We start from the raw sequence: 22,781 nt of genomic DNA on the forward strand, positions 1-22,781 counted from the left end.
GATATCTCTTAAATAACTAAAAGTAGAACTGTCGTTTGATCCAGCAATTCCACTGCTGGACATCTATCCAGAGGAAAATAATTCATTATATGAGAAAAACCCATATACACACGTTTATAGCAGCACAATTCACAATTGCAAAACTGTTGAACCAGCCTAGATTCCCATCAACCAATAGGTGGAAAAAGAAAATGTGAGATAAATAGACACATGTGTGTGTGTTTGTATATACACACATATATACTATGTATATATTATATATGTGTGTGTATATATATAATATATGTGTATATATATCACATTTACTTTATCCACCCATTACTTTATCCATACATTCCATATGTATAAGGGAATACTACTCTGCCATCAAAAGAGACAAAATAAACCTGGATGTAGTTGGAGACCATTTTTCTAAGTGAAGTAATTCAGGAATATAAAACCAAACAATGTATGCTCTCACTTATAAGTGGGACCGAAGCTATTAGGATACAAAGGCATAAGAATGATATAATGGACTCCCGGAACTCAGAAGGAAGGGTAGGAGCAGGGTGAGGGATAAAACACTACACATTGGGTACAGTGTGTATTGCTTGAGTAATGGGTGCAACAAAATCTGAAAAATCACCACTAAAGACCTTATCCATGTAACCAAAGACAAACTTTCACCTAAAAACTTTTGAATAACTAAAACAAAAAAGAATTTTAAAAGACGAATATTTTTAAATGATCAGAAAAAATAGAATTGGCTCAAAAAAACCAAACACATTGTAAAATTAGTTCGTTTTGTAGTGGAAACTAGGTATGAGTTGCTATATTTCTAATTCCACATACTTTCCACTGGGAAATGACAGAAACTCTAAAATAGTAAGCATTTTTTATCAAAGCTTTTAGGAAAAAAAGTGACAATGAAGTTGGATGCACAATAAAAGCCAAGCAGCACTACTCATCTCAAAATATCAAGAGGAAGAGAGAGATTTTTTATACAATCTAATTATTTAATAGTTTCCTTAGAGACAGTTAAAACAACACAATCCTGCATGAAATGAATCCAAAGTATGCCGAGTATGTGCAAAATAGTATTGATACTGTCAGTGCACTTCTTAATGTTCTTGTTTACATGTACAATGTTGATATGTAGTTAAGCTTAATTTTTTTCATGTAAACTGTGAATTAGAACAATAAATTTCAATCGAAGCTCAATAAATTTCAATATAAGCTCATATGGCTTTACATCATTTTTGTTTTCCCTAATGTTTTCCTCCTTGAAGTGAAATATTTCTAACAGTTAAACAGGTACTAAATATCTGAAAAAAAAAAAATTGACTTGACAAGGTAAGTTTTGAAAGATGTTTTGTTACAAGAAGAAAGGAATCTTGTATCACAACCTGTTCTTGTTGTAGTAAACTGAAGGAGTCTCATTTATCGGGTTTCCCAGCTTCCAGCCTCAGACGTAATTAATCTCTTTTTCCCTTCTTTCCTGTTCTAACAAACTTCCAGACACAAAACAGACATTTAGTGATGATGAATATCACAGTTGCCACACAGGCCAGCAGGAACCCAATCACATCCAAAGAGTGGTACTGGAACCAGGTGAGGTCATGGGCTGCAACCCGAAGGTGTTTGGCTCCTTTATGGCGCATGACAAATTCAATCCAAAAGACTGCTCGGTCCAGGGGCTTCACTGGTTGATCATGATGAATTCTTGATAATTTCATAGCATTCTCTTTATATCTAAATGATAAACACAAAGGTATCAACATTGAAAGTAAGTTAATTTGGCCAGGCGCAGTGGCTCAAACCTGTAATCCCAGTACTTTGGGAGGCCGAGGCACGCGGATCACAAGGTCAGGAGATCAAGACCATCCTGGCTAACACGGTGAAACCCCGTCTCTAGTAAAAATACAAAAACAAAAACAAAAACAAAAATTACCCAGGCGAGGTGGCACACACCTCTAGTCCCAGCTACTTGGGAGGCTGAGGCAGGAGAATCGCTTGAACCCAGGAGAGGGAGGTTGCAGTGAGCCAAGATTGCACCATTACACCCTCAAAAAAGAGTTAGAGAAAATCTTCACAAGCTACACATACCACAAAAGATTAATATCCACAGTCTACAAAGTACATAAACAAACGAGCTGTGAGTGAGTGAGACCCCCTCTCAAAAAGAAAAAAAATAAACAAATAAATATAAAAAATAAAGTTAGTTAATTTGCTTGAGCATATCAAGTCTATGAAAGATTTTTAAAGTGTCATATGATTCAATGTAAATGTAATAGAATTGACATAGAATTTCTGTATTTTAATTTGAGTCATCATAGAAAGTTTGCCTTTTAAATTGTATTTCAGAATTGACAAATATTTTTAAAGTAAAAATGGAAATTCAGGTGAGAAAGTTACTTATTTGAGGCAGAGAACATATAAGCAATTTTATTTTTTTTAATTTTTAGTTTTTTTGAGTACATAGTAGGTGTATATATTTATGAGGTACATGAGATGTTTTGATGCAGGCTGTTATGTGAAATAATCACATCATGAAGAAAATGGTACCCAACTCTTAAGCAAATTTATCCTTTGTGTTATGAAATATCCAATTATGCTCCACTAGGTCTCAAACAGGCATTCACAATCATGCTCAGCATCATGAGTCATTTTAAGTGGTGAAAGATATATACTTAAAATACAGTTTGAGAATTTTCATCCTTAAGTTTCTAAAGATGAATTGTGTTATATGGGTGAAATGCCTCATAGCCATGAGCTCTACTTCTATTCTAATCTTTTGTGTCCTACTGTTGCCCACCCAGTAACCAGAATGATTTTTTTTTTTTTGAAATTAAAGTCAGATTATGACACTGTCTTGATTAAGACTTTTGCCTGACTTTTCATCATATCAAGAATAAAATCCAACTCTGTTATTTGATCTTCAGGATCTTCCATTATCAGACACTGACAAGCCCTTCTCCAAACACTTTCCCATGCACACTAGGTCTTCTAGGGACTTTGGCCTTATATTTTTCTTTAAGTTTCCATCTTAGCACCTTACACATTGTGTCCCTCTACCCACGCCTGGAGTACTCTTTCTTGCAACAACTCAAGGCATTCTTCTATCTCTTTTTGAAGCAACCCTTTAAATGCTACCAAAAAGAGAGTCTTTCCCTGGCCACTCTATGATAGAACCCCTAGGATTTCCTGTATTTTGTGTGCTTATTTTGATATTATTTGACACTTTGATTCTTAAAATACATCATATGTCTTCTAAAATACAAATTGAAGTATAAAATACATAAAATAAATGTACACACACTAAGTGAAACAGCTCAAAAATGTAAGATTATCTTAAACATTATTTTGAAGTGAAGATACCAATTTACCTATCAGATCATGATAGAGACAAATAAAATATGAAATACCCATATTATAAAAGAATTTGCTGTAAAAAGAAATGAAATGTTAATACACACAACATAAATAAAGCTAAAAACAATAAAAACAACAAAAATTGTACTTGGTGAACGAAGTCATTTTCACAACATAATAAGTTGCCTGATTCAATTTATATGAAATATGTAGAGAGAATAATCTATAGAGAAGATAAGAAAATTGGTGTTAGCCTAGGGCTAAGGGGTCATGGGAAGTGACTTCTATACCATATGGTTTCTTTTATGTTGATAAAAATGTTCTAAAATGATATAATGGTGACGGCTTCATGACTGCAAGCACACTAAATACATTTGGATTTTATAGTTTAAGTAGTTGGGTTTTCTGCTGTGGAAATTAAATTTAATTATCAAGTCTGTTACAATAATGATAATAAAAATAAATTTTTCAGTGAGAAAACAGATATACTTTGAGACATTTTAGATATTGAATTAAAATATTTTATTATATGACTTCAAGTTTATCCTTTCTACTGTGGATTGATTATGTCACGTTTATTTTAATATGTCTTTGTATCTATATCACTTTAAAATTAGTTTTGTGTAGAAAATTATTTCAATAATTGGTTATTCATTAAATGTACGTGGTTCATATAAAATTTTTAAATAACTACTCAACCATATAAGCAGATTGCAGATTGTTTAAATCATTTAAATTCTTTCAAAATCAGACTCTTATATAAAGGATAAAAGTCATACTCACTATTGACAAGAGAACCGATCTAAAAATACCACTGAGTAAAAAAAATGTTATACTCACAAAGGATCATTTATTACTGTCTTCAGTGCATTGAGTAAGTCTGTACTCGACATTGTGTCGAAGTCCAATCTAACAGCTGCTCCTTTGGCCTTCATGTGTGCAATGTTATCAGGTTGATCGGCAAACAATGGAACGCCCACCATAGGGACCCCATGGTAGATCGCCTCGTAGATGCCATTGGCTCCACCGTGAGTTATAAAAGCTCTGGTTTTTGGATGACCTAGGATTGAAGGAATTTTAGCAAAATTATTCATAGGAATAAAACGATACAAGCGCAATGGAAGAATCTGAATGTGATAGTGTTTCCTTGATAACACACTGAACTGAAATGAAATTGCTTTTCACACTTCACAGGAAGGAGCACCTAATTCTGCTGGAGATGTAAGTGAAGGCTATGTGGTGTGTTTAACTTCAGACTGAAAAGATTAATAAAATATTACCAGTTGAACTAACAAAAAGTGAAATTTGGACAAGGAAATATAATGTGCAAAAAAGAAAACAGCACAGAAAAGGGATGGGCATGTAAGAATGTGCTCTCATTTTTGTTTGTTTGTTTTTTTAATGGAGACAGAGTCTCTCTCTGTCACCCAGGCTGGAGTGCAGTGGTGCAGTCTCGGCTCCCTGCAACCTCCACCTCCCAGGTTCAGGCAATTCTCCTACTCAGCCTTCTGAGTAGCAGCGACTACAGGGAAACCACCATGCCACGTTAATTTTGGGTATTTTAATAGAGACTGAGTTTCACCATGTTGCCTAGTATGGTCTTGAATTCCTGAGCTCAGTCAATCCGCCCACGTCAGCCTTCCAAAGTGCTAGGATTACAGGCGTGAGCCACCTGGTCTGGCCAGAATGTGTTCTCTTAAGTTCAGTCATAGTGTGTGATATGTGGGGTGTGCAAGGCAGCAAGAAGTGAGATGGTGGTGGTGCTAGAATTGAGGAAGGACAGGTCACACTTCATTATGAAATGTGTCAACACTTTTCGATTAAGATTAGAGATTTAATCCCACACAAAATGCAGTGTCCCTGGTGATAGCAGAAGAGCTGTTATTTTTGGTGACTTTTGAAATAACCCTACAGAAGAGGAAAGTAAGGCTGTAGAAATATGAGAAAAGAAGACAACCCAGGAAGTGTCAGAAAAATTCTGTGAGAGGAAATAACACCTGAAATAAAGATACTCTGATCATAAAGAATGTGGGTGCCTATCATAAAATGCCAACAATTATTGTTTATTCTTTTCACCCTAGGACTGGAAAATAAATATACAGAAGTTTCATTTTATTTTTAAGTTTTTCCATAACAAATCTTCAATAGTCTTGTTTCATGAAGACTATTAATACTCTAATAATCTGTTACTAATATATTCAATATTTGTTCTCCAGAGACTTACCAAGAAGATCATTCTGGGGTAGCCACTTGTACAGCTGAGTATTGAGTCCTAAGGTATCTGGTTTATTCCCATCAAATCTCCACAGAACCTGTTACAGTGAAGAAAATATCTTATTCCATGAGAGGAGCTCAAAAGTTATAGAATGTTAGAACTCTAAAGAGATTAACAATGAGAACAAGGGATGTCAAGTAACAAGAACTACTCAGACTGATGTAAATGGAATACTCACATTTCATTTCCATATTTTTATAATTAGTTAGGTATATAAGAAATCATGATTTTTCAAAATAGTAGCTTAGACAAATAAGATTATCAATGAAAAGTTCAAGTATTTAAAAAGTTGTTACACTTTTCAAAAGAAAACCTATATGGGGCAAACCTCTATATGAAAAAAAGCTTAACATCACTGGTCAAAACCACAAAGAGATACCATCTCACATCAGTCAGAATGGCCATTATAAAAATCTCAAAAAATAACAGATGCTGGCGATGTTATATAGAAAAAGAAATGCTTATACTCTGTAGGAGGGTGTGTAAGTTCAACCACTGTGCAAGACAGGGTGGCGATTCCTCAAAATCCTAGAGGCAGAAATACTATTCAACCCAGCAATCCCATTACTGGGTATGTATCCAAAGGAGTATAAATTAGAACATGCACATGTATGTTCGTTACAGCACTATTCATCCTCTCAAAGACATGAAATCAATCTAAATGCCCATCAATGATGGATTGGATAAATAAAATGTGGTATATGTACACAGTGAAATATTATGCAACATATGCTGGGACTTATTGGAGGGTGGGGGTTGGGAGGAGAGAAAGGATCAGGAAAAATAACTAAAAGGTACTAGACTTACTACTTGCGTGACGAAACAGTCTGTACAACAAGCCCCCAAGACATAAGTTTACCTATGTAACAAACCTTCCCATTTACCCTGAAATTAAAAGTTAACAAACAAAATTTCATTTTAAAAAGATAAAACATTTTTATAATTATATGCGTTAAAATTTTTGGGTACTCAGCATTCTAGTGTGAAAAAGCACTAACAACTTACTAATGACCTATATGCTTATTCTGTGTTAATGTATTTTATGAGTTTTCATCTACCAAATTTAACATGATGTATTCATTTTTTGAGTAATATGGGAAGTAGTTCACTTATATCTACTTTTCTGTATGTTATTTTAATAGAGTTTGATGTCTTTGATTGATAAAAATGCATGTATATAAAATAAGCTACCTGGAAGAAGTCAATTAATGCTGCAAAGGTAGCATGTATAACTTCTTTGAAATTACAAATTATCAAGCACTACTGCCAAGAAAAATTTCAAGTGATAGCTTTCGACACAAATTAGAGTATTCTCAGTATTGCTAATTTTGGATACTTTTCAACATAAAAATGAGGAACCTATTGGTACCACGAATAAAAGTACAACTCTTAAATAAATTCAAAATTGTATTTTGCTGAATTTTGGTCAACTGGTTGCTAACACTTAGACAATGTGCTACAAAATTTTGACAACAGTGATTAATATGTTCTGCTATAGCCAAGACATTTTTATGTTTATTTTACTAATTTTGGAACCTCCAAGGAATCCTTATAAATTAAAAAATAATTTACAGTGTTTAAGTTGTATTTGTCACATCAGTGTTAAAGTAACTGAGTTTTTGGCAAAATATTAGTATAGGCCATTACAAGAAGGCTATGTCAGACAGGGAACTAAAAAGTAATTGACAAATACACATTTTATTCGATATAAAAGAAAACATGTTCCTACTATGTACTATGGAGGCGTCATCTGAACCTGTTCCCCTGCCTGGCTTCCTTCTGCTTGACTCCTTCCTATATTTCCCTCAGCAAGGCAGGCTGCTTTTTCTCTTTCTCCAAATTTGCCTATTTGTGTTGGTCTTTATATTAGTTGTCTGACAGCCTAGGCCATCCTTTTGTCTGAATAGTGCCCTGAATATCACACAAATAGGTCTGCTCCAAAATATACAGGAAGTACATAAGGCTGGGTAACATGGCAACACTAAACTGCATGATTCATGTCAGACTTTTTAAATACCTGCTATTGGTCTAGTGAAGTTACTATAATGCTATGTTTTCTATCGTCTGTAGGGTGTACAACACCCTCAGGGAATCTTAAACAAAAGGATCAAATCACAGGGGCAGAATTTGGTGATAGCTCTTACCTGACCCCAATATCATGATAATACCAAAACTTTAGCTGCAACTCTTAATTATATTGATTCCTGATCACAATATTAATGCCAAATTAATTACTAATGAAAAACACCCTCTGTATTATTTTAGCATCTTCCCTATATATTTTTGATTTTGAGTTAATATCTGAGATAATTAGTGCTTTCCCAACAGCTGAATTTATAGGCAGGAAGTTTCTACAGTTGGATTCTTTACAAACTTTAACAATCTCTTTCAGCAGTTTTTCACAACATTAAGACATTTTATCTAACCTTTTGTGGGATCTTAGCAAGGGCTGATGCAATTACGTTGGCCCTTTCTTCTGACATGTTACTGATCATCGACCCCAGAGAAAACACCACAACACCATTGTCTCCAGAGCTCTGGACAAATTCTTCCATTTCCTGTGAAAAAAAGAATGTGTTCCATCATAATAGATTATCAGCACAGCAAGCACTGTGAAACAATTGGTATACAAACTAAAAAGAGAAAATCTCGTTTTTTGACTGACTCGATTATTCAGTTTTTTTGCAAGATGTATAATATTAGATAGGATGCCTCTGTTAAGGGTATTTGTATAAATATGTGTGTGTGCATATTTGTGTGTGTGTGTGTGTGTGTGTGTGAAAGAGAGAAATGAAATAGAGCTCTTACACAGTATTTGAGGAGATACCCGAACTCTTCATTTATAATATTATAAGTACTAATGTAGGCTCCTTAAAGTGGCACCACTTGGTTTTAATGCTATATTGTTGTTCTGCTAAATCACATATGTTTATTTTACACAGGTTTTCTACAGAATTATTTTAGTTGGAAGTCATTAGTGGTTGACTTCCCTGACTCTGAGCACTGAGGAAAAGTTACTCACAGCTGGGATTATGTAAATCTACATTTATCTTACTATAATCCTTTACACGTCACTTAAAGTTTGTCGGAGTTTTCCAGTCTTTTTTCAAAAAAAGAAAAAAAAAAGTAACTGTAAAAAGTGGTGGTTAAGAATCACTGACATGCTGGAGTCTGCTATTGTGGTTTGGAATTTCTATGAATTAATTCTAAGAGTCTCATTTATAATACAGAATTGTACAGAATATAGTAAGATAGTTGAATGATCATATTTTTCAGCTGATTGTTTCGGTGGAACACCTATTGCCCTGAAATCACACTGTTAAATTGATGTGCTATCTTTAACTGCATGTGAGGAACTCTCATCATCTCTTTGCTGTGTCTCAGAGGCAGCAGCACTTGCACCAGAATGGAAGAGACTGCCAGGCCTTTCTGCAGAGGAGATTTGGTCACCTTCTTGAGTAGCTCGCTCACACCACATACAAATCTTGGTGAAAATGTACTTGGCTGGAATTTATTGAGAATCATTCTGACTTGTGTTCCCCAATCTATGCCAATTTTTAAAGTTAAATAATTTCAGATGTAATCATTGGGGTAAAACTTTCTCTTAAGTGTTCTTTGCAAAACAAAGGGAAAAAAAAGTCCAAATGCTTATTTGCAGACCACATATGGCTGAGTATTTTTTAAAATATGACTTTCAGTGTTAAGACATTAGTGTTAATGATGTCAGAGTCACTGTAGTACTGTTCCAGGTAATACATGGCATATCCAGGTATTGTGTGTGATTGCAGTGACCTGTAGCCACATTTGATGTAACTTATGTTCAGTGTTTTGTCTCAGTGGCTTGATGCTCAGAGCTTTCTTCATCCACCCAGGGTTAAAGTAATATAACCACTGTTTACAGATTCATTATTGAGGTAGACTAATTGTTTCCCATTCTGTGACAACTTAAGAAAAAACACAATTTATGTAAGGAATTTTATAAAAGTATTAAAAGTTCTAAAAGGAAAATAAGTTTTTTAATAACATTTCTGTCTAGAAATGTTATCAAGGTAAATATGTATGTTTTCATCATGGCTTTTGTTCTATTTTCATAGCTCAATGTAAAATGGTGACATTTATTTAGACAATTTTGTTATTATTGTCTATACTTTTTCTCCAGCAAAAAATGTGTCATCTTGTAATATTTATAATTTTCTACCTTGCTTTAATTGTATTATGGCTGACTGTAATTGAATAGTGTATTGATAAAATTATTATAATGCTACAGCATGCATCCAGTAGGTTGTTTGTTTTTTTTTTTTTTTTTTTTTTTGAGACGGAGTCTCACTGTGTCTCCCAGGCTGGAGTGCAGTGGCGTGATCTCGGCTCACTGCAAGCTCCGCCTCCCGGGTTCACGCCATTCTCCCGCCTCAGCCTCCCAAGTAGCTGGGACTACAGGCGCCCGCCACCGTGCCCGGCTAATTTTTTGTATTTTTAGTAGAGACGGGGTTTCACCGTGTTAGCCAGGATGGTCTCGATCTCCTGACCTCGTGATCCACCCGCCTCGGCCTCCCAAAGTGCTGGGATTACAGGCTTGAGCCACCGCGCCCGGCCGCATCTAGTAGGTTTTTAATTATTCCTTCATTTAAGATGTTTCGTTACTTCCAATGTTTATTTTGTGAATATTTTCCGTAAATATTAAATATGTATATCTTGATTTTTTCTCTGTATGATTTCATGCAAATATCTTATAAAACCAATGGCTATATGCATTTTTAACACTTGATACATTTGCCAATTGTCCTTTTCTATGAAAATATACATAAATTATCTGAGAATCTAATATTTAATTGAATAGAAAGCAACTTGGGTTTACAATTATTTCATATAATAAACAATTAGAAAATGGGTTTCACAACCATTGATTTTCATTCAAAGCTTTCTTCAAGTTAATAACAACAGCTAGTATAAGTAATTAACAACAGCTAGTACTAGTAATTATCACTGTTGTACTACTAGTCATCCTTTTTCTTGTCCTTCTACACCTCCTACTTTCTTCCCCCTCCTACTGGCACTATCGGTTTCCCATAATGTGAGTGGGGAAATCTTTCAAGAGTAGGATAGAGTGGCACAGAATTTCCAATAGTCTCACTTCAGCTTTTGTCTTTTTAGAAAATTACCTTATAAATTCCATACAATTTGCATTCAACCGAGATATTAAATTTTAACCATGGAATAAAATATCAGTTACCATGTTGCTGCTAATAAGGAGGTAGACAAAAATGATCTCTTAAGAGATTACATAATAATGTAATAAAGAATGCTTACTTTTTACCTATTTCTTAGAACAGTGATATCAATTTAAAATATATGAGGTTCTTACTTTTCTTCATAAAGAATATAATGTTACATGATGACAAAATTCTTTTGTTACTGTAAACTAAGGGCACTATTCAGATACAAGTGGTAGAAATTATTGGGTATTTATTATACATGCATTGTTCATTTTTTCTGTGCTTCTCTATCAGGCAGCTATGATGTTGAGACACAAGTTACCCCAGGAAGCTTTACTGAGTTGCTTGTTTTAAGGCAGAAAACACCTGCTGTAATAGGGTATGTTTATGCTAAGATGTAAACCTCTGGAATCTCAATGCAGAATAATTTAAATATTTGAATAAAATCAAGTGAACCCTGGGTCTTGCTTCAAATATTATTAGAATAACACTTTATATTGTTAAGGAATTATTTTCTTGTAAGTTAGAATACTGGTGAAGATCCTTATCACTTATGGTAGAATTTTACAATTTCAGCTCGCTCATCTTACTGTCAGAACTGACATGTCTTCTTTTAATCAAGTCCACAAGGTAACTGTCATATAGAAGACAGGTAGGACTTTGTTAGAGAATGCAGTCTTGAAGCACTGAATAATTAGTTGCTATTAAATGATGAATGATATCTCAAGTGACTTACACATGTTAAGTAATTAGTAGTATTTGTAATGATAAAAATAGCCATAATTGCAAAATTAATAGCATTTCTGAATCACTAACTATATGCCAGAGACATTTAAAGTGGTTTATTTGTATTAACTTTTTTCTACACAACACAATATGAAGTTATTAGTATTACTGCAAAAGTAGGCATAATTATTTCCATCCACTTTCTAGTCCACTTTTCCATCATCTGCTACTTGAATTCATATACAATTTTCTGAATGCTCAGAACTTTCCAGTCTGGCCCTTCTGCAATTCAATCTATTGAACATCTCGGAATCTTTCTTTAGATATAGTTTTATCATGTATTTTCTTTTCTTAACTCTTTTTAGTAGTTCCTAAATGTGCTTAATAAATATTTCAACTCCGAAGGAGTATCTGACTCTTATCTTGCCTGTCAGCATCATCTGATTCTTACTCAGTATCTCCCTTGCAAACTACACTTTGAGGCTTGAGAACTGTCCTGAACACTTTACCTGCTTTTCTTTTTGTGTTTTTTTTTCTCTCCCTCATTATTTCACCTATTCCTGCATATTGTTCAGCTCTCATCTAAATTATTAATACTGGCGACTACAGAATACTCTCTATTATCTATACTGGATGCTTCCTTAGCAGTGGGTTTTCCCTGGAGATAATAGTTTTTACGCAGTTTTTATTGCTTGCGTATATTCTGTCTTTCAAAGTAGAACGTAATTTGTGTTGGGACAGAAACTGTGTACAACACACTTGCCTGTGGTGTGTGCTAATCTCTTTTATAAATATTCTTTGAATGAATGGCCAGTATCTTCTTATGTGTTGCATAATCAAAGCTTAAATTTAACAACCCTATTTTCAAAGTCTCTTAGTATGCCTCTTTATATGTAATAATGATGAAATTCACAAACTTTTGATGGTATCAACATGTATGTGAGTTTTTAATTGGTATGTGCTTTACCTTCCCACTACCCATGTTTCTTCCAGTGTAAGTCAAACACTCCGAAGGAATATAGAACCACTCGCACTGAAAATTCAAAGCAGACAAACAAATAGTAATAGTTTACCTTAGGTAGGGGTTTGGCAGGTTTGCAGTGGAGTCCTCCAACGAACTCAACATTTGGTAAGAGTGGATGAGGAAATTGAAAATCCCAGTAGTTTCGAATAAGCCATATTTCAGCTTTTGCCATTATCTCAAATAATGTAGTGGGTCTTCCTGATAGGAAAAAAGAAAAGAAAAGGTAGATGACACAAGATAATTAAGTAATTTTCTGAAGGAAGTTAGAATAATGTAGGCAAAAATGTAGGTGAAGTGTTTGTGCTTTGTAATATATATACATACGTAGGCATAATTTAATTTTTATGTATTATATATTTTGCCCATGTATATTTACAAGAAAGACAAAGTGGTGAGAGAATCATGAGGGCAAACTATATCCGTTATGCCACATCAGTATATTCACAACCATAAACAAGCCATGGAGAATTAATCTCCATTTCTTTATTTTTGAAGCTTCATAGTAGCAGAAATATATATATATATATATATATATATATATATATATATATATATGCCACTTTTGGGGCTCCATTATCAATGAATTCTACTGTACCATAAGAATAATTTTCTAAGAAATAGTCTAAGTTCCATCATTCATTAATCTAGTCCTTTTATCTTTGGATCTTCTAGTGAACTGTTTATTATTTTGAAATTATAGCTGAAATCCTTGTACCTACTACTGTTTTTGATTCATGTTACGATCTTAATATTAGTTTGTAAGTAATTATATTTACAAATTACAGCTAGAAAATTTTGAGAAATTATTAAAACAGAAATTTGTGTTCAACCTTAATTTGGCTCATATTTTAAATAAACATGCATAGTTTCAAAAATACTACACAGTTATATCTTAATGTTCACACTTCGACAAGATGATTGGCCTTAAAATGAATGGTTTCCATCTTAAAGTGAAGGAGAATAGAAATATTGGAAACTTCAAATTATATGTATTGGTTTTTGATTCTGAAATTGAGACATTTTTCTCTCAACTGTGGAGGAAACTTCCTGGTAACACGGGTACATGTTGCAATTACTAAATAAGGAGACCGAAGTATACAAGAAAAAAACAATTTTGCAATGTTAAATAGATAGTTCTAGGAAAATGTGTAACTACTCAATCTACCAGTAGGCATTCAGCAAGATGTTTCTTGATGAGTATGACATTTTTAGATAAAAAAGTATAATAAAACAGAGGTGTGATTGCTTAAAGAAATCTAAGGTGCACTGATTTACAGATTTATGACTTCCTGGAGTGTTCTGTATGGTTGATGGCCACAGGGTTTTAACTGATCCTATGATTTACCTTTTCTGTAGTGTTTGTGAGTTTGATAATCTTGTCTTTCATTTGATAATTTACTTACAAAACCCCCCACTAGCCTGACTTTATGGCTTTAAACAAGCTCAACTTCAAAGGTACAAGAAAGTTAGATCTCCACGCCACCAATTGAAAAAATTACTTACCTAGAACTTTACTGTAAAACTGATCCCAGTTCTTTATATCCCATACTTGGAACCAAAGGTCAAAATAAACCATATAGATCATATTTTGTACTCTCTCCAAGAAAGTCATTTGATCTCTTAATTCTGACATAGAAACAGGTACATAGGAAGGAGGGAAGAGAAATCCTCCACCATGCTTTTCAAGGGCGTAGCCAGGAGAGAAGCGGAGGCTGTACACAAAAGGTATTTTAAGTAGCTCAGCCAGTAGCTCACCACAGGGGGAAATAGCATCTGCAAGAACAACATCAAATCTTGACTCCTGTAGTTTCTTCATAAGTTTCTTATTAGAAACCACATCTTTACAGAACTTTCTAATCATGTCACCATATGTCCACATCATTTCTTGTACGTGTAAAAAATGTGGCCAAAATGTGTCTTTTCGAATGTCTGACCATCTCTTAACCAATTGTGTGACGCTATCCTCAAACTCAGTTTCAGTTAAAGATGTCGGACAAATTTCAAATTTAAGAGGAGATGGGTTGTTGGGATCAGGAAGAATGGAAGTTGAATATGCCAGTACAGTCACCTCATGACCTCTCTGGACAAGCTCATCCAGAATTGTCTTTATATTCATCCAATGGCTGAATTCTGTGGGCCACACCAGCACCTTTCCACAACTCCCAGAGCTCAAGTAATAGCTCAGCTGTATCAGCAGAAGAGCTGAAGTCCATTTCATAGACATCCTGATGCAATGCAATGCTTGTTTTCCAGTTGCCGCTCTGTTCTGTCATTTCTCATGGTGACATCCAAGTATAAATCAGTCAAGAAGTTAAAATGTAACTTTTACACTTCAAAGTAAATACATTAATCTAACAGTCTGAGCATGTGGATAACAAGGAGACAAATAAAAGGTAGAAGACCTGTTTATACAAGTGAGTTTATTTTCCTTTTCATATTTTTAAGTGCTATAATTCAGCTAATATCAGTGATCTTGGAGAGACACATCACCTGATTCATGTAGTATATTTTAGAATAGTGTCCATAAGAGTAACAGTGAAAGGCTCATATTCCTGCAGTGTCTTTGACACAGAACTAAAGATAAAATAGCTAAACATGGTTCAAAAACTTCTGTAAATTTGTTGAAATATAATTCAGATACCATACAAATTATCAACTAATGTGCAAAATTTAATGTTTCATAGTATATTCAAAGACTTGTGCATCTCCCATAACAGTCAGTTTTAGAAAACTCTTATCTCCTAAAACTAAAGCCTATACTCTTTATCCTTTTACTCCCTACCCCTACTTTCTGCAATTGTCCTATCTTGGGCAAATGCTAATTGAATTTCTATCACTATAGATTTGCCTATTCTGGACATTTTTTAATACATGAAATCATACAATATCTTTTATGACTGGCTTATTTTACTTAGCATAATATTTTAAAGGTTCATGTATGATAGAACATTTATATGTTGATTCTTACTACCATCATGTATGATTTAGAGAGTTTCAAGATGAAACTATCCCTCTAGACTTTGTTGAATTCATCAAGGATAAAGGGAGGGGAAGATATAAAAGTAAACCAGGCCTGCAGTACATTCAGCAGACAGCTTTCGGTTAGTTTGCTCTCTAACTCACTTCCTCATAGTTTTTTCGTTATTGTCTTATAATTATGCAGACACTATTATAAGATTATAGTGCATCTTAACTGTTCTATAGATAATAACTCAAACATTTTGAAATGTTGTTTCCTCACCTCCAGGTCCAGCATTCTGATGAAACTACTGACTCAGCTGGTCTGAAGAATCTCACTGATGTCAGCTAATCTGAAGAACTTCACTGATGCCAGCTGATCTCAAGCAGCTGACTCACCAAATAATGCAGTTTCTAATTCCTGATGATTTTATCTCCATTATCCTGACTAATCTGTGACCCCAATTTTTCAGTCCATCACTCTCCATTATCCCCTTAAAAAATTCAGACCAGAACTCCTTAGGGAGGTAAGTTTCAGAGTCTCCACCTATCTCCCTGCTCAGTGCCCTGCAATTATTAAACTTTTTATTTGCTACAAAATATAATATCTCATTGTAATTGGTCTAATATTGCAGAGTGGGCATATGAAACTGTTGGCCCTATAACAAGGAATCCAGTGGAGGAAATAATGGCAAATATGGTGGAAATAGAAAGATAACTCAAATGAGAAGTGAAACTTGAAGATGTAACTACATTGCTGCAATCTCGTGATAAAACAAATACATGAGGGGTTGCTTCTTATGAAAGACCAAAGAAAGCTGTTTCTTGAGATGGAATCTACTCCTGGTGAAGAATATGTAAACATTGTTGAAATGATAACAATGAATTTAGAATATGACTTAAACTTAGTTAATAAAGCAGCATTACACTTCCAGATGTTTGATTCCAAATTTGAAAGAAGAACCACCATGGGAAAATTGCTATCAAACAACAATGCATGTTAAACAGAAATATTTTGTGAAAAAGATAGGTTAGTGGATGTGGCACCTGCTGTTGTTTTCTTACTTTTAAGAAAGTGCCACAGCCATGCCAACTACTCGCAGCCACTACTCCGATGAGTTAGCAGCCATCAACATTGATGCAAGAAAAACTCTCCACCAGCAACAAATTTACAACTCACTGAAGGCTCAGATGAGTGTTAACACTTTTTAGCAATGAAGTGTTTTTAATTAAGATGTGTACTTTTTTTTGGATTTAATACTACTGCAGAATTAATGGACGGCAGCATTGTGTAAACGTAACTTTTCTGTGCCAGAGAAACCAAAGCAAATGGTGCGACTCACTTTATGGCATGTTTTGCTTTATTGTAGTAGTCTGGAACTAAGTCTGCAACATCTCAAAAGTATTTATTGTATTAGCAAAATCACCTAATATGAGATACTTCTTGAAAATTATTACAAGTGGGGGAGTGGCCAAGATGGCCAAGTAGAAGCAGCTAATATGCATTTCTTCTAGAGAAACAGATGGAGCGAGTAAATACAGCATCTTCAGCTGAAATATCCAGGTACTTGCACTGGAACTAATCAAGGAAGCAACTGATATCCACAGAGAATGGAGAAAAACAAGGCAGCTGTGAATCCATCTAATCCTGGGCTTTTTTTGTTGTTGTTGTTGTTGGTGGTGGTGGTGGTGGTGGTTGTGGTTGGTAGGGTATTTATTACTGCCTCCATTTCAGAATTGATATTGGTCTCATCTTTTTCTCGGTTCATCCTTGGGAGGGTGTATGTGTAAAGGAATTCATCCACTTCTTCTAGATTTTCTAGTTTATTTGCACAGAGGTGTTTATAGCATTCTCTGATGGTGGTTTGTATTTCTATGGAGTCAGTGGTGCTATCTCCTTTATCATTTTTTAATGTGTCTATTTGATTCTTCTCTTTTCCTCTTTGTTAGTCTAGGTAGCTGTCTATTTTACTTTATTTTTTCAAGAAACAGCTCCTGAATTTGTTGTTTTTTTGAATAATTTTTCATGTCTCTATCTCCTTCAGCACCACTCTAATCTTGGTTATTTCTTCTCTTCTGCTAGCTTTTGAATTTGTTTGCACTTGGTTCTCTAGATCATTTCACTGTGGTGTTTGCATGAAATTGAGGACTTTCAAGCTCTATGATGTGAGGACTTAGTCCTTTAAATTTCCCTCTTGGCAATGCTTTAGCTGCATCCCAGAGATTCTGCTACATTGTCTTTTTGTTCTCATTGGTTTGAAAGAACTTCTTGATTTCCACCTTAATTTCATTACTTACCCAGGAGTTATTCAAGAGCAGGTTGTTCAATTTCCCTATAGTTGTGGGGTTTTAAGTGAGATTCTTAATCCTGAGTTCTGATTTGATTGTGCTGTGGTCTCAGACACTGCTTATTATAATTTCAGTTCTTTTGCATTTCCTGAGGAGTGTTTTACTTCCCATTCTGTGATTGATTTTAGAGTAACTGCCACATGGTGCCAAGAATAATGTATATTCCATTGTTTCTGGGTGGGGAATTATGCAGATACCTGTCAAATCTACTTGATCGAGATCTGAATTCAAGTCCTGAACATAGTTGTTAATTTTCTATTTTGATGATGTGTGTAATATTGACAGTGGTGTGTTAAAATCTCCCAATATTATTGTGTAGGAGTCTCAAGTCTCTTTGTAGGCCTCTAAGAACTTGCCTCATGAGTCTGGGTGCTTTTGTATTGGGTGCATATATATTTAGAACAGTTAGCTCTTCTTGTTGAATTGAACCCTTTACCGTTATATAATGGCCTTCTTTATCTTTCTTGATCTTTTTGGTTTAAAATCTGTTTTGTCAGAAACTAGGATAGCAAGACATGCTTTTTTCTGCTATTTGCTTCGTAACTTTTCCTCCATCTATTTATTTTGAGCCTATGTGTGTCTTTGCACATGAGATGGGTCTCTTGCATACAGCGTGCTGATGGGTCCTGACTCTTTATCCAGCTTGCCATTCTATACTTTTAAATTGTGGTATTTAGCCCATTTACACTTAAGGTTAATATTGTTATAATCCCATTACTGAGCATATACCCAAACAATATAAATTATTGTATTTTAAAGATACACGCACACATATGTTCATTGCTGCACTATTCACAATAGCAAAGACATAGAGTCAACCCAAATACCCACCAGTGATAGACTGGATAACGGAAATGTGGTACATATACACTGTGGAATACTATGAAGACATAAACAGGATGAGATCATTCCCTTTGCAGGGACATGGATGCTGAAGTTACCCTCAGCAAACTAACTCAGAAACAGAAAACCAAATACCACATGTTTTCACTTATAAGTGGGAACTGAACAATGAGAACACATGGACACATGGAGGGGAACAACACACAGTGAGGCCTGTTGGGGTAGGGAAGGGAGGGCATCAGGATAAATAGTTGATGCATTCTGGGCTTAATACCTCAGTGATGGATTGATAGCTGCAGCAAACTACCATGGCACATATTTACCTATGTAACAAACCTGCACATCCTGCACATGTATCCTGGAACTTCAAATAAAACAAATACAATGAACAACAACAAAAATAAATTCTTAATAAATGACATCTGAAGAAAGAAAGAAAGAAAGAAAGAAAGAAAGAAAGAAAGAAAGAAAGAAAGAAAGAAAGAAAGAAAGAAGACAGAGAGAGAGAGAAAGAAAAAAGAAAGAAGGAAGGAAGGAAGGAAGGAAGGAAGGAAGGAAGGAAGGAAGGAAGGACGGAAGGAAGGAACGGACGGAAAGGAAGGAAAGGAAGGGAAGGAAAGAAAGGAAGGAAAGGAAAGAAAGGAAAGAAAGAAAAGACAAGTCAGGATGATGGCCCACCCAGGAGCAATGCAGAGCCAAGTGAGCCTCCCTGACACAGGGAAGGGATGAGTGAATGTGCAGCCCCAGGTAACATGCTTCTCTCACAGATCTCTGCAACCCTTGGTTCAGGAAATCCCCTCATGAACGCACTCCATCAGGGCCTTAAGTGTGACACACAGAGATACATGGAGTCTAGGCAGAGCAGTAGCTCAGGCATGTGTAGAGACCTGAGAGTCTTAGATACCCCAGCTTTCTGGGCTTCCTGGGAAAAGTAGCTGTAGTTCCAGCAAAGTGGGAAGTTAGCAATGAATATGTACTCCTAGCAAATAGTCTGAATGCAGGAGGCTGAGCAGTGACAGTCTGTAGGTACCACCTTCACAGCACATCACAGAATAAGACCCACTGGCTTGGAATTCCAGACAGCCATGGTAGCAGTGTTGTGCATACCAGGGATGAAGTTGGGGGTTGGGTGCAGAGGGGAAGTGAGCACAGCAGCCTCCCAATTTTGCTGATTAGGCAACTTAGCCGTTCTGCCTTTTGAAATACACAATTTAGTAAGCTTGAATGGTTCCTTCTGAAGATGCATAGTATGTTTTAGGGTGGGAAAGTAGGAAAGCCTAATGACTTGCCCTAGTGACCCTCACTACATGTATGCCTTCACGTAAGTTCAGCTCCCCAAATCTACCCTCATTCTTACAAATAAATTCCATTACATGGACGTGTAAAGCAAGACAAATTTCCTGTGTTGGCTTGTCCCTGTGTGGAAGAAAAATATCTTCTCTGAGAATTAATATAGTCAGCACTCATGTGAAGTTCCAGTTAAAATTCAAGCTAGAAAAGCATTTTTGAAGAAACTGATCCTAGCCTCAAACGCTTCCCACAGATCAAATTCCAAGGTTAATAGGCAGCTCCCGTTTACCAAGAAGCAAGACTTCATGTATGAAAATCACTAAAAGTAACAGAGACTAGAAATGTTACCATAATTATTTTAAATATTAGAATTATATGAAACAAAATATAAAATTATTCCATGTACTATCATGAGTTGGATGATAGCTCATGAGTTGGAAGAATCAGTATTGTATCATTAAAATGGCCAAATTACTCGAAGTAATTTACACATTCAATGATACTCATGTCAAACCACCAAAATCATCACACAGTTAGATAAAAACTACTCTAAAATTCACATGGAATCAAAACAAAGTGAAAATAGCCAAAGTAAAGAGCTAAACTAGAAGCGCCATACTACCCAACTTCAAACTATACTGTTAGACTACAGTCATTAAAAAACTTGGTACTAGTTTGAAAAGAGACACATAGATGAATGGAGGAGAAAACAAACTCATTAATAAAGCCACAGCTAACCATTTGATTTTTTACAATATGGACAAAAACAAGAAATAGGGAAAATACTCCCTATTCAATAAACGTTGCTGGGATAACTGACCAGCCATATGCAGAAGAATGAAACTGGACTGTCACAATTTACCCTATACAAACACTGATGCAATGTGGATCAAAGATTTAAATGGAAGACCTCAGAGTATAAAAGTGTTTGAAGAAAACCTAGGATATTATTTATTGACATCAGCCTTGGCATTCCATTTTTGGCTAAGTCCTTAAAAGAAATTGCAACAAAAACAAAAATTGGCATGTGGGACATAATTAAATAAAGAACTTCTTCAGAAAAACAAACAAACAAACAAAAAAACTATCCAGAGAGTACAAAGAAAACCTACAGAACGAGAGAAAATATTTACAAACTATTCATTTGATAAGGGTCTCATATCCAGATTATACAAAAAATTTAAACAATTCAAGAAGCAAAAACAAATAACCACATTTAAAAAAAAAAAAAAAAAACAGGCAAAAGGCATGAATAGACACTTCGCAAAAGAAGACATACAATCGGCCCACATATGAAAAAATGTGCATCATGAATAGTCATCAGAGAAATATGAATCAAAATCACAATGATATATTATGTCACACCAGTCACAATGACTATTATTAAAAAGTTAACAGAAACTGACTAGAATCTGAGGAAAAAGGAAGCTTAGAAACTCTTCGTTGGAATGTAAATTAGTTAAGCCAACATGTGTAATAGTTTGAAAGCTTCTCAGAAAACTTAAAGCAGATCTACCATTTCATCCAGCAATCCCATTACTGGGTTATATACCCAAAGGAAAACAAATCATTCCATAAAAGGATGCATGTGCTAATATGTTCATAATATGTTCATCATTGTGCTTTTCACAATACCAAAGACAAGAAATCATCTGCCATGAATGGTGGATTGAGTAAATAAAATATGGTACATCTATACCATGGAATGCTATGCAGCCATAAAGAGAACAAAATCATTATTTTATAGCAACATTGATGCAGCTGGAATCCATTATCCTAAGTCAATTAAGGCAGGAACAGAAAACAAAATACCCTGTGCTATCACTTATCAATGGGATCTAAACACTGAGCATATGTGCACTTCAACATGGGAACAATAGACACTGTGGACTTCTAGAGTGGAGACAGAGGAAGGGAGATATGGGCTAAAATACTAACTTTGGCATACTGTGTTTACTACCAAGTTGACAGAATGCAAACTACAAACATTAGCATTGCACAATATACTCTTGTAACAAACCTAAACATGTACCCCTATATCTAAAATAAAAGTTGAAATTTAAAACAAAACAAAATAGGAAATGCAAACTAGAAAAGCAAGAGAAAACCAAATCAAAAGTTAGTAGAAGAAAAAATAATAAAGATAACAACATAATAAATAAAAATTGTGTTCTAATAAAATAATACAAAAGATAAACAAAAAATTGTTTATTTGAAGATAAACAAAATCTACAAAACTTTAGCTAGACTAACAAAGAGAAGGAAAGGTCCAAATGAATAAAATCAGAGACAAAAAGTAGACATTACAACTGGTGCCACAGAAATTCAAATACAGACCACTAGGAGCAACTATACGCAATGAATTGGAAAACCTAGAAGTAAACACATACCTAGATATATACAACCCATGGAACTGTGAAGAAATCCAAAACCTGAACAACTCATTAATAAATAATGAGGTAAAGCAATAATAAAAATTCTCCCATCAAAGTAAAGCCCAGGACCTAAGGACTTTCACTTCTGAGTTCTACCAAACATTTGAATAACTAATGTCAATTCTACTTAAATTATTCCAAAATATAGTTGAAATATGTTCCAAAACATAGTATTCCAACTATGTTTAGTATACCGAAACCAAAGACACAACAACGACAAAAACTACAGGCCAATATCTGTGATGAACATAGACACAAACATCTTAACAAAATGTTAGCAATCTGAATTCAACAACATATCAAAAAGATCATTCATC

The 22,781-nt window shown here is 34.8% G+C and overlaps 1 protein-coding gene across 5 annotated transcripts; it reads right to left on the reverse strand.

Annotated features, from left to right (window-relative positions):
• Nucleotides 1-981: 981 nt before the first annotated feature.
• LOC112624282 (UDP-glucuronosyltransferase 2B19) lies at nucleotides 982-14,854 on the reverse strand. Of its 5 annotated transcripts, none has more exons than XM_025384804.1 (7): nucleotides 14,501-14,854; nucleotides 14,093-14,149; nucleotides 12,639-12,787; nucleotides 8,053-8,184; nucleotides 5,576-5,663; nucleotides 4,192-4,411; nucleotides 982-1,731 (listed from the first exon to the last, which is right to left on the reverse strand). In XM_025384804.1, the coding sequence occupies exons 1-7, from the start codon at nucleotides 14,811-14,813 to the stop codon at nucleotides 1,455-1,457; spliced, it is 1,236 nt and encodes a 411-aa protein (XP_025240589.1). In that variant the 5' UTR covers nucleotides 14,814-14,854; the 3' UTR covers nucleotides 982-1,454. The 5 variants fall into 5 exon arrangements, with proteins under 5 accessions (XP_025240589.1, XP_025240591.1, XP_025240588.1 ...); XM_025384806.1 differs by having other exon boundaries at nucleotides 14,093-14,362; nucleotides 14,658-14,846; XM_025384803.1 differs by lacking the exon at nucleotides 14,093-14,149 and having other exon boundaries at nucleotides 14,345-14,854.
• Nucleotides 14,855-22,781: the final 7,927 nt, after the last annotated feature.

Source organism: Theropithecus gelada, chromosome 5 (genome assembly GCF_003255815.1).
Source record: "Theropithecus gelada isolate Dixy chromosome 5, Tgel_1.0, whole genome shotgun sequence".
Lineage (NCBI taxonomy): Eukaryota > Metazoa > Chordata > Mammalia > Primates > Cercopithecidae > Theropithecus > Theropithecus gelada.

Bases quoted from the DNA above. Each gene is read 5' to 3' on its own strand.
- LOC112624282 (XM_025384802.1), bottom strand. From the start codon at position 14,813: ATGTCTATGAAATGGACTTCAGCTCTTCTGCTGATACAGCTGAGCTAT. The intron at 12,788-14,092 runs GTAAGTAATTTT...TTTTCCTATCAG, and splicing joins GTTTTACAGTAAAGTTCTAG to GAAGACCCACTACATTATTT. The intron at 4,412-5,575 runs GTAAGTCTCTGG...CTTCAATCCTAG, and splicing joins ACCCCAGAATGATCTTCTTG to GTCATCCAAAAACCAGAGCT.